Genomic DNA, 17974 nt, shown 5'->3' with positions numbered 1-17974 from the left:
AAGAGGCTGAACTAAGGCTGCAGATTGCTTTCATTTCTGCCCACTCAACATGTCCATGCTAACAACAGTGACATCAGTTCTTATCTGATTGGCTAACCAGGCCTGAGCCAATTGAGACCACCACCCATAAAGTAAATTAGCAACATGTAGTAAAGTGAGAGGCTAGAGCGAAGAGAGAGATTCTCTGGTGTGCTCCGTTAACCATCTAAATTTGCAATATGATCTGTAGTGCCTCTTCCTTTTCTGAATCCAGCTTGAACATCTGGCATTCCTTGTGTCATATACGGTAAGACTCTTTGTGGTAGAATTTTGAGCACCACTTTGCTTGCATGGGAAATTAATGAAATTATCTAATCATTGCTGCAATTCCTTTTTTTGGAATTAGAACATAGACTGTTTCCAGTCTGTAGGTCATTGTTTTATTTTCCATATTTGTAGACAGATTCTTGTTAAGATTTTGATGGACTCAGTTTATGTAGCATGAAATTGTTCTATTGATATCCCATATATTCCTGGTTATTTGTTTCTCCAAATGGCTTTGAGTGCAGCTTTCACTTCACTTTCCAAAACTGCAGGTTCTTCATTAAAAGATTCTTCTTTGGAGGAATCTGTCATCCTTTTATCTCTTCTGTATAGTTCTTTCGGTGTCTTGTTTCCATCTTTTCTTTATTGTGTCCTGATCGAAAACTGTATTTCCATGTTGATCTTTCAGCATCCTGTCCTATGGTTTGAATTTTCCTTTGATTTTTCTAGATCTTACGGAACAGGTCTCTTGTTCTTCTCTTTTTGTTGCTCTGTTTTATTTCTTTGCACTGGTTATTATAATAGTTCTCTCTGTGTCTGTGTGCAATTTGCTGAAAAACAGAATTTAGAATTTTAATTCTATTTCTGTCACCTTTTACTTTTGTTTCTCATTGTCTTTAGTAATTTTAAGAGTTTCATCAGTCAACCATCTAGTTTTCTCTGTTCTTTTGGTTACAGGAATAGTCTTTGTGCATTCTTCCTTGATAATGTCTCTGGTTTCAGCTCACAGTTCTTCTGATTTACAACCAATTGAACTTAGTAAAGCAAATCTGTTCCTTACAGGGTCTTTAAATCCTTCAGGAATGTTGTTTTGATTACATTTTGGCACTATGATGCTTTCAGTATTTCTCTTCAGCTTTATTCTAGTTTTTGATATTAACAGTTTGTCGTCTGGTCTTGTTTTATCAGAGAGAATAGAGCTTCTCCATCTTCTGCTTCCAATTATGTAATCTATTTGCTTCCTGTATTAGCCTCCAGTGATGTCCATATATACAACTGTCTGTTTGAGTGCCTGAAGTGTATGCTTGCAATGATCAAATTGTTGGCTTTACAAAATTCTATAAATTGATCTCCTGCTTCATTTCATAATCCAAACCCAGATTTTCTAATCATGTTTAATTCTGCTTTTCCTTCTACTTTTGCATTCCAGTCACCTGTGATTAGCTATACATCTTGTTTAGGTGTATGATCGATTTCATCTTGGACACTTGCATGAAAGCTTTTAATTTCTTCCTTTTCAGCATCTGTAGTTGGAACATAAACTTGAATAATGGTTGATAGGCCTTCCATAAAATCTGATTGATATTATTTGGTCTGACTTTGCATTATAGCTCCAGATTGCTTATACTGTGTCTTACCTCATTATAAAAGCAACACCTTTTTTCCTCTTGAGTTTGTAATTTCTAGAGTAAAAACTTAAGAATTTTCTGACTGAAAATGTCCTAATCTAGTCTAGTTTAGTTCATTCACACCCAAGATTACAATATTTAAACATTCCAGTTCTCATTAAAACAACTCTAATACTATATTTACAAAATTTAATAAATAATATGGGATTATTCACAAAACGTGAAGAAATTTGTGTTTAGAAAACATGTTTGCATGACCTGTACAGCTTGTGGCTGTTGAGGAAGACAGGGAACTGCACTGCATTCATTTAAGCCTTATTAAATTATTTCATCTGAGTCATACACGAAGCAAGTTGTGCAGTCAAAGAAAAACAAAATGCTATCTTCCAGGGTGGGGAGTGTGTGGGAGTAACTGGAATTGGTGCTTCAGCCTTGGAGCATTTCTGTGACCAACAAGTACTGTAACTGGAGGCCGGATGAGTCCATGCTGTCATCATGATGCACCATCGCCCTGTATATTTATAATTCATGTTTGTACATACACCCTTTGCAAGTAGAGCATTTTTGCATGAAGTCAGATGTTTATCTAATTTCCTCAGTCTGCACATAGTGGAGTCTTCAGTCAACCCTGGCTCCCAGGTTGTCAAAATTACAGACAGTATCATTTCCTGCAAAAGCATTCTTGTTCAAGGCTTTATGAGAATTAAAAAGGAAAGAATCAGCTTTCTGCCATCCCCTTTCCTGCCCTAGAAAACGTCTATTCTAGGCAGAATACCTATGGAGGAAGCGCATTAGGCAGGCTTCCCTTTTGGAATGAAAAGTATCAAGGGAAGGTTGGTGCTCCAGCCTCGGAGCCTGGAGAGATTGAGTGGCCTCATGGATCAGCTTTCATGAAAGCATTCACCATGGCAAGTTCCCTCTGTCTTGAAGGGTACAGTCCAAGATACAGGAGCCACGTTCTCACCTCATCTCCAGTAATTCTTATGTGGTGATTTAGGAGTTACCAAGTCCTCTAGGTCATATTCGTCATATGATCATGCTTTCATGAGAAAACAGCAGGAGTAAGCTAGGACGTGCTACAGACACCAAACTGGTTCTTCAGAGGCTGAATCAGTACAAGAAGTCTATTATGGATAGACTGACCACCTCAGAGTTTCCCCCTTAGAAATGCCTAGCTAAAACCAGACATTCAGTTGTCCATCCAGAAGAAACTCTGTCCCCTAACAACGACGAAGAACTCACAGGCCTCTGCAGCTTTCCTGAACACACTGAATCCAGCCACATGGATGCCTTTCCAAGAACAATTCAATGAGATTGTATGACAGAGTTGCTCAACCTGTCCAACCCCTTCCCATTCCAAAAGTTTCTCCAAATTCCTCAAAGAGTTTGATGGGGTTTTGTTGTGTTTCCCAGTTGTTGTAGAAAACAACTCAGCTCTGCACATAAATGTCAAGGCTTTAGCAGTAGTGAACATCGTGGCTTTGCACAGAGAAAGATCCTTACTAACATACTGCATGGGCCCTCACTTGTGAAGCAGTCATTGCTGATGCTACCCATAAAATCCATCCAAGTGAATGTGCCATGGCAAAATAAAGAACAAATGGTTAATGTTCCTTTTCTTAGTTTTATTGTTGATGCTATATAGAATCGTTTAAAAATGGGTATTTTTTTCTCAACTATATTAAGAGGAGGCCTCATATATGCAAAGAGTGTTGGAAGAAGATTGATATGGATGTTGGCCCCAAATTCTCCAGGAGTTAAAGTACAATATATGTTTCAAGTTTCTTTATTTCAACAAAAATAGATGCTTATTTGGTCAGGAAAATTATACAATCCTGTCTTGTCTCCATTTATTAAACAGCAATGTAAAACATTTGTTTTAAGAGCAATTCAGTAGAATTACTGGGATTGGTCTTGTCTGCCATCTATTGGAGTGTATAAAAATATTTTTTTTGTAGTTTACACTGCAAAGTGTTCCTTTTAAGATTTATATTTGAAGTCTAGCTATGAATTAATGGCTTTGTGGCCAGATATGTTTGAATATTCAAATAGACACAGACATTAAAAGATTTACAGTGCAATCCTATGCTCAGTTTCTCCAATCTAATCCCACTGATTTAAATGGGCTGCAATTGAGATAATTCTGCACTGTTACTCAATCAAACTGTAAACAAGTTAGCATATTCTTTGGTGACTAAATGTAGGGAAATAGGATTCATACCACAATGTGCTAGAGAAGTTTCTCTTGGAGCTTTAGGGGGCCCATAAATAGGTATTGGACTGAACACAAGCTTATGTATATCCAAATCACTGTTGTTTTTGAAACGTTTTATCTCTCCCTGCAGCAGCTGACCTGCCTGTTTATTTCTTTTCCCCATCTGTTATCTTCTTGTAGAACATAATTACTTGAAGTATGCTTAATGACTATGCTTATTGATTGTAGGTACATTTGCTTCATTGCAAAGTGTTTCTTAGAGCTCATCATGTCTTTTCTAACCTTACTTTACTACAAATGCAACCTAAATTAAAATCATGTAATGGATCATATGAATATGTAAAATTAATAAGTGATTAGCAGTATAATCCTAAACAGAGTTACACCCTCTTAAATGCATTGACTTTAGTGGACTTAAAATAATATAACTCTATTTATGATTACACTGCAAAACAGATAGAATGGACATTCTAATTGTTCCTGGGTTTTGTACCAGGACTGTCAAAATATGGATGACTGTAGAATTTTTTGGTTGAAATCTTGTATAGCTTTCCTTATTGAGCTGTATGCTTTCCTACAAACCTGATCTCTTTAACAATAATTACATTGACTATTCTGCTTAGTAAGCTTACTAATTAAAATCCAATAAGCAAACATTTCTATGAATATAATATCTTGATTTCCTCCAGGTTAATGGCATTGACTTGAGGAACGCTAGTCACGAAGAAGCTATCACAGCCTTGAGACAGACTCCTCAGAAAGTGCAGCTCATTGTTTACAGAGATGAAGCTCATTATAAAGATGAAGAGAATTTGGAGATTTTCCATGTAGAACTACAAAGAAAAATGGGTAGAGGATTAGGACTAAGCATTGTTGGGAAACGGTAAGAGTTATACTTAAGCACAGCTCTGTTAAGAAAAGAACATTATTCTTGCAGTAGAACATATACTAGTGTTCTAAAGCCAACTCAGGGGATCTGTGATTAAGAAGTGCCCACTTTATTATGGTTCTATCATCATAAAGATGAAAATTCCAGTCCTTGCAAAACTGATTTGATGTATCCTACTAATATGAAATTTGCTGTGGAGAATCTCTTTGGGAAAGTATGCAAGCTGTGTCCAAATTTTAAAAGGGATGAAAAAAATGACTCAGAGCAGAACCACAAGTGACAAAAGGCACAGATTGGACACTTGTCAGCTTCCCTCAAGTTTTGATGGGAAATGTAGGCAGCTTGGCGGAATGTTGGACAAGTGACAGTTGAAAAGTCCATTGGACAGCAGTTAGAGAGCGAAGCTGCGAGACCAGGATGCCTACATTTCCCATCAAAACTTGAGGAAAGCTGACAAGTGTCCAATCTGTGCCTTTTGTCACTTGTGGTTCTGCTCTCAGTTACAGGAGTTTTAAAATGTGATTGGTGACTGTCAGTTCTCAATACCATTATCAGTCTCCCACTAGAAGCGGTGGGTCCTTCACTTCCAGCCTCTGCCACCACTCACCTGGCCCGTAGGGAGAGGGAAGCACAGGGAATGGGCCCAGGAGCTCCAGAGCGCACTTCCATGTGCTCCGGAGCATTCCCTTGTCATGCCGGAAGTCACATAATTCTCAGCACAACAAGGAAGAACTCTGGAGAGGACACATGCTCTTCATGCACAGGCGAGGTAATTTACCCCTGTGTGTGCCCCCTATCACCCAGTTTGGGCTCCAGGGGACTTGACAACCCTAGTTCCCAATCAGTGTTTTGTTGGTAAAAAATGTTGCAAACTTAGGCTGTTTCCACACCAGCATTTTCCCCTGGGAGCACACAGCATGCCCTCACTTTATCTAGAAGTTTCTTCATGACAGGGGCCCTGACCTGGATGGTCCAGGGTAGCCTGATCTTGTCAGATCATGGAAGCTAAACATGATCAGCCATAGTTAGTACTTGAATGGAAGATTACCAAGGAAGTCCAGGGTTGCTATGCAGAGTCAGGTAATGGCAAACCACCTCTGTTTGTCTTTTGCCTTTAAAACCCCAGCTGGCCATCATAAGTCAGCTATAACTTGACAGCACTTCACACACAGGCAGCTACATGTAAATAACACTCTACACTTTCCTCCTAGCTTTTTGCGCTGTGCAGATTTCAAGTTGAACAAAGGCTACTAAAACAGCAAAACAAGAAATGGCTGTTCTTTTCCATTGACTGCCATGACCCCCTCTGACCAGCCCAGTGACTCTGACTCAGAGAGCTCAGGGGAAGAGCCTGAGGAGCCAAGATCAAGGAACTAGAAGAACTAGGGAGGGTCTGACCCTGCAAGCATGCTCCAGTGGCACCAGAGGCCACCCGCCAAAGCCTTGCAGGGAGACCTTGCCACCACCCTCAAAGATAATCACTAGGCCTCCACCAGCCAAGATGTGAACTTTGGCTTGTAGCCCCCCAGGACCTGCTCCTACACCACAAGAACTGTGTTGGTAGAAGGCCCAACCTGAGGCAGTATAATAGAGGTGAAGTGCCAGGCTGGCAGCATGCAATCCCAGCTCGGAACCAGAACAGGGCTCTGAGAGTAGTGCTGCTTTGCAGGATCCTGGCCAAGCACACCTCAGTCTCAGGAGCCACAACACCTGCCAGCAGATGCAGTTGATCCAGATCAACTCTCAGCTAATTTAGGCTGAGGCTCAAGAAGGCTCCACTAGATGCAAGCCCTATGTTCTGGTTCCCAGCTCCCTATCTACAACTCCAAGCTCTAGTCTATGCTCCCAAGTCTAGCCAGCCAAGCCAGCAGTCCTGTTCCAGTGGAGCCGAGACCAGGCCAGCTTGCAGAGTGCAGGATATTGACAATATAGAAGATGACATAATTCAGATCTTTCTCTAGCACTACCAGTGTCTTGTAAGGCAAAACATGTACAACAATGTATGACTGCCTGTTAATTTTTACATATTTTAAAGATAAAACCAAATTGTAAATGCCTGAGCTGAATACTTCCATATGTCCTATCACATGGGAAAAGCTCTAGTGGGAGAGATGCTTCCACAACTTACATATGGAAAAACGTTTATATAAAACAGCCTTATAGTACAGAAATAAACAGAGCCACAAAATATTTCTAACTGATTCCGTCTCACATGTATTAGTAAATATGTACAGGATTGGACTGTGCTATTGATTAATTAAATCTTTAGAATTTACATTCAGAGTAAGTTTGTACATGTGATTATCTGATAATGACCAAATAGTTACTGTGCTGGTTTTACTTTTTGCCATATGTTCACGAGTTGAAGACAAGGTTTAGCAAAAGATTGGTTGTCAGAATTAACTTTAGCGTTTACAAGCATAAATATCTTTGTAAGTACAATATTGATCACCCCTTAATTGTGGTGATTGGGGCTGCAAGACCAAGAGGAAGTGTGAGCATGTGGAGCTTCAAATTCTAAGCAAGCACAATATGTGAGAATAGGCATGGTGTTGGAAATTAATTATTCAGACTCTTTTGATGCTGCTTTGTGCCAATAAAAAAGAGCAGTACAGTTAATAAGAACCAACTCTCAAACCAAAGATCAAGAACATAAACCAGAAGGCCAAGAATGATGATCTAAGGCTGAAGAGGTCTTTCAGATCAGTGGCTCTTTATATACTTGCTTTATTTATATCTTGCCCTACTTCTTGCAATGAATTCAAGGCTGCTTGCATAGAATCCTGGGTGGGGGTAGGGTATCCCAACCAGACTTGAATCTGCTTATCTTCAGCTAGGTCAACTCTTGTAGTTGAGAGCTGCTGCAGTATAGTGGCAAAAGTATGGTCTGTGAGTGATCTCCAGTTCATATTTCACCTCCGCTTCAAGCACTAGATAGCATTGGACGAGGTGTTGTTTTCTCATCTGGAATAAAAGGATAGTAACATTAACCTACCTAACAGTACGATTACTAGGATAATGTATACCATTATTATTGCTGTTGTTCCCCACAGCAAATTGTGTCTGAATTTTCATCTTGAGACTAGAATATGAGTAATGACTAAGTGAATTCTAGCCAGGATTTCCTTCCATGTTTATTCCAAATCCCCTGATATGGTCCTGCCATTTGAAAATATAGGGGTCCAGTCCAAACTGCAATCTGCAAGTAGAGTTTCATGCTCTCTGAAATGCTGTCCCCAGGAACAGCATGATGCAGGGGTCTGCAGTGTAATAAGAACCTATTGTATTGTGTCTCTGAAACATTTAAATGTCTGTATTCTTAAATATTTCTTTGAATATCATTTTTTTTAAAAACTGCATCTAGAAACTGTTTTTGCTTGTATAATATGTATAATATATGTGGTTCTTACATTGTTAGAAATGGAAGTGGAGTATTTATCTCTGATATCGTCAAAGGAGGAGCTGCAGACCTTGATGGGAGACTAATTCAAGGAGACCAGATTTTGTCTGTCAATGGGGAGGATGTAAGACATGCCTCACAAGAGGTTGTTGCCACTATTCTCAAGGTGAATCATAAGATATATTCTTAGGTGCTCAATTGCAGCTGCAAACATTCTACAAGCTGATTATAGACAGATCCACCAGAAATTTCCACAGACAAAAGGGATTGCCATCTGTGTAGTAGGACTTCCCTCCCTCCTCTTCCCTGCAGTCCAAAATTGTCCCTGAAATGCTGCTCCTGGGGGACAGGAAAAACCCCAGGAATAGATTGGGAGGTGTCAGAGAACGGTAGTGTGAGGGTGGAATTGGCAACCCTTCCCATCCTCTGTCCGTAAAAATCCTCCATGGGATCCCAACCATGCTCTGTGCCAGTCCAAAAGTCATATTTGACAACCAAGCATAGTAAAAGTGTTGGTACATTAAACAGTAGGGAAACTGGCAAAGATTTGACTGCATGTAATTGTTATTCAGAGGAAGAAGGGAAGATACATTATGACTGGACAGTGTGGTATATTATAGTTCTATACATTAATTTTGAATGGCAGCTAAACACTCCAGTCCTTTGCATATCTACCCAGAAGATCCTTTTTGTTCATAGAATTGCAGCCCAAGGATTGGACCTGGCAATTTGCAGACACAAGGATCGTGGATCTTCTGCAAGTTCCCCAACCCTCAGGAGTCCTTTTTGACCATGGAAAATTTTATTCCCCGGCTCCTTGGGGCTGATAGTCACTTGCAGTGAAAGGGAGGGAAAGGGAGGCAAAATCACCCTCTCTGCACAGAAGAGGCAAAAAGGGCCATTTCATCCCCTGCAGCCTCCTGACCCACATGTGATCCTGCAACCCCAAGAATGAGCTTTCCCAGGGTCAGAAAGGATTACTAGGAGAAGAATGTGGGGGGGGGCAGGGTGGAAATCCATGACTGTCAGCATCTTCCACTGGTGGATTGCTGGATCGAACGTCATGTCTTAAAACAGATGTGATAAGGGAAAAAATTACACATTTAATGTTTTTGTGAATTATGTGTGTGCTTAAAAAGGCATGGTTCTAAATGGACTTCAGCACGTTGGGGTGCTATATGCTTCCTCACATTAAAAGACCTCTCTATGCGTAGAAAACTAGCAGTTCAGACAGAAGGTGAACTAGTTGGTTATTTAATTATAATATTGGTTATTTAATTATAAGATCTCCTGTTCAGATAATCAGTTAGTCTTTTGTGTTATAAACTGTTGTGATTTATTCAAGCGTGAGATTTAGGTGTATGGATGAGAATGTTCTCAATAAATGAATACTTCCCAAGAGGAATTTAAGAACTGCCTGTTGTATTTCTTTCATATCTTAAGTGCGTTCAGGGGCTTGTGCAGCTAGAGATTGGACGACTGAGAGCTGGGTCTTGGCTGTCATCACGGAAAACATCTCAAAACAGCCAGGTTAGTGGCAGATGATGGTACATTATATAAGAAATGTGAAACCGATTAGATAAAATCAGCTTTTGGTGTCTTTTGACTGCAGGGAACAGGCTTTCAGATCTAACTTATTGATTCACCAAAACAATCTTTTTAACCATTGGACAATGTATCCAATTTATTAGCTCCAAAGGAGGCTTGGAATACTATCTTAGAAATATATGAATATTCTTATAATTTAGTGGTTATTTTGTCATGTACTTCATTTTTCCTGAAGTTTTCATGAAAATAATTGCATAAGCAATCTGATTTTTTTCTTTTTATCTCACCTTTCAGCTCACTTGGAGTCCTCAAGGTAGATAATAAGTTTCACAGCAATATTAAAAATTTAGCCAAGTCAGCATCAGCATATATGAGGATGTCTAGGCTCGGCCCCTCTGTCACAGCTTCATCTCCTTGACCATCAACCCCTTTCAGCATGATATTGGGAGGGAAGGGGGTTTCTTGGCATTCTTGCACTTCTCTCATTGGTTTCCCTCTGACATGACCTAAGGCAGGTAGCTGAGAACATCCCTCCTCATCCCAGTCCCTTTTAAATATAGTATGACAAACCACTCATGCCCAGTCAAGGTTTCCACCATCTTTCCATCTTACAAGAGGTTGGGGACCATTTAGGCTGCAGCCATGGCACAGCACAACCCTCATGTTTTGTCCAGCCACTCAGAAATGACACAGATTGATTCTTGGAGTGGTGGCACTGGCAATTAAAAAGCTAATGCATCATGTCAGTGACACTCCCCCCCGCCCCAAGCTGGAAGTAGCCAACAGTAACATTCCCAGGCATCATATAATAACATACAACCAGGGCTTTTTTTCAGCGGGAACGCAGTGGAACGGAGTTCCGGCACCCCTTAAAAATGGTCACATGGCCAGTGGCCCCACCCCCTGATCTCCAGACAGAGGGGAGTTTAGATTGTCCTAAACTCCCCTCTGTCTGGAGATCAGGGGGTGGGGCCACTGGCCATGTGACCATTTTCGTCGAGGGCAATTCAAACTTTAAAAAACTCCCCCCTTGTTCCAGCTGACCCAAAGTGATGTCATTGTGCAGTCTGGAGTTCTACCACCTCTTTTCCCAGAAAAAAGCCTTGCATACAACAATAATAAAAGAAAGAATATAATATGTTCTGCCATTAGAAACAAGCACAACAGTCACTGTGATTTCAAGGGAAGGCACGAATCTTTTAACAAAACCATTTCTCACTCGTTCTTATTTACATGTAATGCCATTTGTCAGTCTCTGTGCCCTTTTGCTACCTTGTGTCAAGTTCTGATACATGTTGGATAATTCACTTCACCTGAACTATTGAACTGTGCCTTGCTTGGTCCCTATGCCTATTATTTCTTCTGTTTAGCAAGCAAAGGTTTTTCAGATGCATTGCTTGCCCGGCTGCAGCTTGGCAGCTAGGCTTCAGGTACACGTAAGTGAAATATGTGGATAAAATACTTTTGCTGTGTATTGATTTAGTATGTCTATTGTGAGAGTAAGATTCGAGTCCAGTAGCACCTTAAAGACTAACTTGATTTTCAGGGTATGAGCTTTCAAGAGTCAGAGCTCCCCTTGTCAGATTGAAAGGGGATTTATTTTACTCTGCATTCCAATTCAAACTCTCCTTCAGCCAATAATCTCACACAGGTTTAAGACACCAAAACAGTGATCTATGAAGAAAAATGAGTTATATCGATTATCTAAAACTCAGACATTATCACGCTCCTGTGGAACCCCCAGAGACAGTTGGAAAAATCTCTGTCATTTTCTACACAGCATAGGTGAACAACTGATGAAACACCAAACTCCCATAAGTAAAATCAACAGGCCTCTGCCCGCAATAACAAGACCCTTAAGGAAGGCTTGGACCCATTGAGGAGGGTTAGGAAGTCATGAGCAAAGCAAACTGTCCCATGTTGGATTTTCTTCATTGTCAAAATGTGCAGCGGAAGTCATGTGTTTGGTGTAATTTTTCCATTAACTCACTAGTGTCATCAACGTGAACACAGCATTCAGATCCAACCAAAGCACATACACCCACCCCCTTTGAAGCTATGACAAAGTCTAGGGCAAGCTGATTCTAGTGCACCATTAGTCTTACCTGACTGTTCAGAGGATATGGCTGTTAGTGCTGTAGTTGAATCTTTGGTCATAAGTTTTAAACAGAGCATGGAATCTTAAAATAGCCATTTCCCAACAATTTAGTTGTTTCTGCACAGGGAAAAAAGCCATAGGCCAAAGTCAATCCATATATTTTTGTCCATATTAAAGCTGGCAGGTCTGCATCTTACCAGGAAGTCCTATAGTGTCGAAGCAACAATTATGGCAACTCAGGCACTATCTGACTAGGTGGGTATAGTTGGGCCAGGTAATAATGTCTTAATAATGTTGTCACTATAATTACACATGTTTGTGTAGCTCATCCTGTATCCAAGGCAGTATATCTGAGATCTCTGCCTGAAAACAAAAGAGGTAACTAAGAACCAAATCCTTTTGGGGAGCTGCACAAGTTTTCTACCAGATAGGGCCCACAGTCATGTCGGTTGTCTGAATGTACAGTGACAACTATATGCTTGATGTGCTTGGCTACAAACCTGGCTGGTTTAATCAGTGTCTAATGCAAACCCATTTTATAATACCATTAGTCCAATTTAAGAAATTGCTCAAATGGCAAAACCTGTCAGAGCTAAGGTTGCATTTATATGATCTTCAAATATGGCTTTAAAAGGTCTAAAATAGCTCGTCTCAGCATTTTGGTAGTGTCAATACAAAGAACAAAAAGAACACAAAGCAGGGGCCATCCATATATCCTTTTCCAAATTAAGGCAGACATGTCAATATTCTCTTGTGAAAACCCATAGTGCCTTGTGGAGTAAGTTAAATCAGCAGGGGTGGGCGTACCCTCCCCACCCCCCCTTTGACATTACTACAAAGCTGAAAAGAGCCATCAGCCAGATTCTACACACGGGTCAGAAAATTTAGGGCAATTGACCACAGCTCCGGTATTAACTTTAATCAGTGTGTAAAACCTTAAAATATCTCTTGATAGTATTGTTGTCAATTCTGGGTCTTTAAAAAAAAATCAAATATCCTTTATTGGATGGAATCCCTCTATAAACAACTCCAGAAAATATAAAGTCATGTAACGCTTTGGAAGCAGTGTCGAATAACTAGATATTAATTTTAAAGTGGTGGTATAACTTGAATCTGGGACAAATCAATTCCTTTCTTAAAGATGGTCTGTTCATCAAATAAGGCAGACAGATATTGAAAACTTATGTATAGAATAAGTATAGCTGCAAAGAGGGCTTGTTCTTATCTAAACTTATCCAGGACCACTTCCTAAAACTGCTAGGTGGAAGGCATGTTTTATTATAGCTATTAAAAGTACTCTCTTTCCACCAGGGAAACCCATAAGGATCTTCCAAAATATGAAAGGCACACTGGGCAGTATAGAAGGGCTGCCAAGTTGATTATATTACTTATTCTAAGTACTGGAAAGGTGGGAAACAATGGAACCTGGGATACTTAGGTGTGAGGGCATACTATTCCATCAATCCACTCATGCCTATAACTGTCAAGAGAGATTTTAATAAATGATCAAACTCACCAATAATGAATTGCACTGTTCCTCTGGTCATTTACACTACAAGGAAATACCAGGTGTGTCAAATGCACCTGCCAAGATCAAACCTAAACTACCAAAGCAATAATTATAACAGCATACACAATTTTTTCTGTTTCTCCTGCCGTTCAGGCTGTGAGCTGCATAAAACTTTTCTGGAGCCCATACACACTGCGGTGGATTTTCTCAAGTCCATTCTTGGGTTGAGTCAGTCTTTAGTTGTCCTGTTTCTGAAGCATTTATAAGTCCTTCATCAGGCAATGTTCTTGTAAGTTGGAAAGGAATGTAAAGAGTCCAAGTCTTTCAATTCTCCCTCTCCAGGGCTGGACAAAGTTCACATTGCTGCCTCACTCTCAGGATCAGGCCAGGTGGAGGTTTTCAGCCACTCAGAGCCACTCTTATTGGTGCTCACATCTGGGATCTGGTCTTACAACATTTTCCATGCATGGGTGGCTTGGCTTCCTTCTGTTATTCAGGGCAACACTCCTAACCAGAAGAATCCAAGTACAGCCTTTCCCCATATGGCACAAGTCAAGTTGACTTGGTGGACCAAGTCTCTGGGCCCTTTATGTCATGGGCAGAAACATCTGATAGAAAACTGAAAAGATTAGAACTCATTCATGAAGATGGTTTAAAAATTCACTCAGCTGAATCACACACTTAGAGGCATCAGTTGAAAATTTCGAAAGTGTTATTCTATATGGGAGATTTCAAATGGTGGTAAAAGTATCTCCTAAGAGCGAAGCTACAAGTGACTTTCTTCACGTGGGAAACACTAGATTTTTCTTGCAAGGTTACCTGGGAAGTGAAGTCCAAGTGGTCCTTCCCCTCTCTGTTGGAATCACTGCCTGAAGAGCCACAAGAGGGCTTTGTTTGGGGGTGGGCAGCTGCTACTTTCTCCCAGGGTGTTCTGCGGACTGCCTGCTCCCAGGGAGCTGCTCTGGCCACGTCGATGAAGCTTCAGCCGCAGCAACAGTGGAAGAATCTGCTGCAGATCCTTCCACTGTCACTGCAGCTGAAGCTTCACCGATGCAGCCGCTTTCTCCAGAGCAGCTCCCTGGGAGCAGGCAGTCTGCAGGATGCCCTGGGAGAAAGTAGCAGCTGCCCACCCCCAAACAAAGCCCTCTTGTGGCTCTTCAGGCAGCGATTCCAACAGAGAGGGGAAGGACCGACCACTTGGACTTCACTTCCCAGGTAACCTTGCGAGAAAAATCTAGTGTTCTCCACATGAAGAAAGTCACTTGTAGCTTCGCTCTCAGTGTATCATGGCCAGAGGGAGGGCATTGGGCCATATTTTACTTCCCTTTTCCTATCTAGCAATCCCATGTACTCTGAATGGTATAAATTACAAATCCTCTGTTTTACAATAAACCTCACATCCACTATCACCAAACAAGATCTTAAACCCATTTACAATTGCTAAAAAGGGAAGCATAAACCCAATGTTGCTGAAAAGTCCCTTGACCAGTTATAAAAAATTACAATATAAGAACCCTTAACACAGATCTGGACCCAAATCTTGCTCTTCTACTACACACTAAAATAGCTACCCACAGGAAACTATTTCTATTGTGAAAACTTTGCTGAGTTTTAAATGCCATCAAAGGGCTTAGACTGCAGTAACTCTGTGTAGGATTGTACTGCCAGTATCTTTGAACCTGATCTCTATATATAGATATTTGGGCAGCGACTTGCAAAAGAAAGCAAGATGCTCCCATATGATAATTTTGCATCTGTTTAAGGCTGAATCCACACGTACCGGCATAACGCTAAACTGTCGGAATGCCAGCATCTTCCTAGCGCAATTTCTGACATCATCGCACCACGATGCTGCTCTCATGGCACGATGACGTCAGAAATCGTGCCAGGAAGACACTGGCATTCTGACAGTTTAGCGCTATGCAGGTACATGTGAATCCAGCCTAATTCTAGAATCAATAGTTTTCTAAGGCAGTATGGGTGCTTTCTTGAGATTCCTTATTATAATACCTCAGGTTTTACCGTTCCACTGATTCTAACCTGGATGGCCCAGACTAGCCTCTCATCAGATCTCAGAAACCAAGCAGAGTCGGCTCTGGTTATTACTTGGATGGAAGACCACCAAAATAGTCCAGAGTAGCTATACAGAAGCAGGAAAAAGTAAACTACCTCTGAATGTCTCTTGACTTAAAAACCCTTTGGGGTCACCATGAATCAGCTGCAGCTTGATGGCACTTTCCATCCCTAATTCTAGAAATATTCCCCAATAATTTAGAGAGGAGCAGGTTGCAGCCTTTATTTAGGTATGTTTGAGAGAGCAGCTTGTCACAGTAGGGGACGGTAGGAAATAATACTTTCCTCTTTGGACAAAAAAGTCAAGCTTAACATATATATTATCAACCAAGCTATTTACTGTTTTGTCCATCATGACCAACTGAATATAGTGCACAATCTAGAGAAGAGAACCTGTATGGAATTGTGGTTAGAGTAGCCCTATTCACATACTACATTGCACATTTGTACATCTGTTCGTAGTAAAAAGCCACCATGCATTCGTTTTGCAGTTGAAAGTAGGGAAGATTACCTGGATAAATGTTGGCTTTGTATCACATGTGCAGCTGTACATGCATTTAATGTAATGTGAGAATTACTCAATGCACATATTAAATTAAGCATACACTGCATATGGATCATACGACAAAAGCTCTGTTCACAAGTTACAATGAATATAACTTGTGAACAGAGCTTTTGTCGTATTAGAATCTGGCAGACCCAGGTCTGAATCACCACTCTGTCATGGAAACTCACTGGTGACCTTGAGCCAATTTCATACTTTCAGCCTAACCTACCTCACAAGGTTGTTATTGTGAGAATAAAATGGAGGAAAGAAGAATGAAGTAAGCTGCTTAGGATCCCCAATGGGAAGAAAGGCAGACAATAAATGAAGTAAACAACTAAAAGACTAAAAAGTTCTTGGAGGAAAGTTTTTTTTTTTTAGAATTATCTTTCAATTTTTCCAGTAGAAAAAATGGAAATTTTGTGAAGCACTGGGGGAAAAACTCTCTTGAAATGGTCTAAATGCTTTTAAGGACAACACTTTTCTTTTTCAGTATAGAAAACTTTTTATGTACATCTATTTATAACATTAGATAATTCTCCGGTGGTCCTAGGAGTGGGGCAGACCATACTTTGGGGATATAGCTCCTCCTCTCCGAAGGCAGGGTCAGTCAGCTGATTTTGATCCTGGAAGGGAGGGGCTTGTCCCTGGAATCTCCTGTCTTTTTGGCCCTAACATCCGAGCAGAACGTCTTCAGCAATGCTCTGCAGAATGCAGCGATTCCGGTGAAGAAGAAACTGCCAGAGATGAGGTGGGCGTGGTGGCGCACACCTGTACTTAGGGAGGCTGAAGCCAACAGGCAGCGCAGAGCTTGCATGGGAACAGGAAGGCCCAACCACCTTCCCCCACCCCTGTTTCGCTTGGAGCAACACCAAGCGTTAGAGCCAGAGGTCCCTAGGTTCTCCTAGGTTCCATGGCCACAACTGCAAAACTCCACCAAGGTTCCCCAACTTTGGGCTGGGAGGAACCCCCCTCAGATGGAAAGAGGGTGCAGTGTTTGAATCCACAGTAGCCTGTCATATTATAGGGAACTCCCTAAGGCTTGGAATGAACAGCCTCCAACAGCAGCAGAAGAACTGCTCTAATCTCGGCAGCCCTGACTGAACCGGAGTAAGACTGATGCAGCAGAGAATGTGAAAGGCAGGAAGGAGGAGATAAGAGCAGCAGAAGCCTGCCTGTGAAAGGCAGGAAGGAGGAGATAAGCAGCTGAAGCTTCGGAGCCAACTCGCCCCAAATAAAAGGGAGCCCCGTTTTATTTCTCCTCCCTTCAGCCGGGACTTCTGAGGTGTTCTTTCACTCTCATTTTCTCCCTTTTGTGGAAAAATCCTGTTGGTGGGAATGTCAGTATTGGCAGGCCCCAGCCACCTCCCAGGCCTCAGAGGGTGCAAATCTGCAGCCTAGTGGTGCCAGATTAGGGTTGTCAGGTCCCCTGACCTCACCAGCGGGAGATTGGAGGTCTGGCACCTACCTTGCCTTCTTCCCGTGTGCACAGAGCGCACCTGCGCGATGATGTCACTTCCATCTGATCCAGGGGTATGTGATCTAGGTTGAATGGGGGGGGTCTGATCCAGGTTGAATTGGGTCCGAAACAGCCTGGAATGGGCTGCTGTCACATGGGGGAGCACTCCCCCGCCTGGCAGCAGCCCGATCCTGGCCATTTTGAGTGCAAATTGGGCTGAAACAGACCCAAAATGACCAAAACAGGCCAGAAACAGCCAGGATTGGGCCCAAATCAGCCTGAAACAGGCCACTGCTGTGTGGGGGAACACCCCCACCCGGCAGCGGCCTGATCCTGGCCATTTCGGGTCTGAATTGGGCCACAATGGGCCTGAAATGATCAGGCTCAGGCCTGAATTGGCCTAGAATGGGCTGCTTGCAGGCAGGGGAGCCGTTTTGGGCCCATTTTGGCCTGTGGGAGTGTGTGGCACCACCCAGGAGCACAACCAGGAAGTCCCTGCCTCCCCCACCGACCAGGTAAGCAGGGGGTGGAGGGTGGGAGCAGGGGATCCCCTGACCCCAGCGGGGGACTGGAAACCCTATGCCAG

At 41.8% G+C, this 17974-nt stretch overlaps 1 protein-coding gene across 1 annotated transcript in view; it reads left to right on the top strand.

Moving 5' to 3' along the window:
* Positions 1-17974, top strand: part of PATJ (PATJ crumbs cell polarity complex component) — a 286475-nt gene that overhangs the window by 232032 nt on the left and 36469 nt on the right. The window contains exons 38-40 of the mRNA XM_054979641.1: positions 4557-4750; positions 8175-8322; positions 9600-9686. Of these exons, the coding sequence (XP_054835616.1) occupies positions 4557-4750; positions 8175-8322; positions 9600-9686 (429 nt within the window). The remainder of the gene's footprint in view (positions 1-4556; positions 4751-8174; positions 8323-9599; positions 9687-17974) is intronic.

The sequence above is a fragment of the Eublepharis macularius genome, chromosome 5, assembly GCF_028583425.1.
Source record: "Eublepharis macularius isolate TG4126 chromosome 5, MPM_Emac_v1.0, whole genome shotgun sequence".
Classification (NCBI taxonomy): domain Eukaryota; kingdom Metazoa; phylum Chordata; class Lepidosauria; order Squamata; family Eublepharidae; genus Eublepharis; species Eublepharis macularius.
Note: the sequence above shows the minus strand (reverse complement) of the source record. Positions and strands in the feature narration are given on the sequence as shown.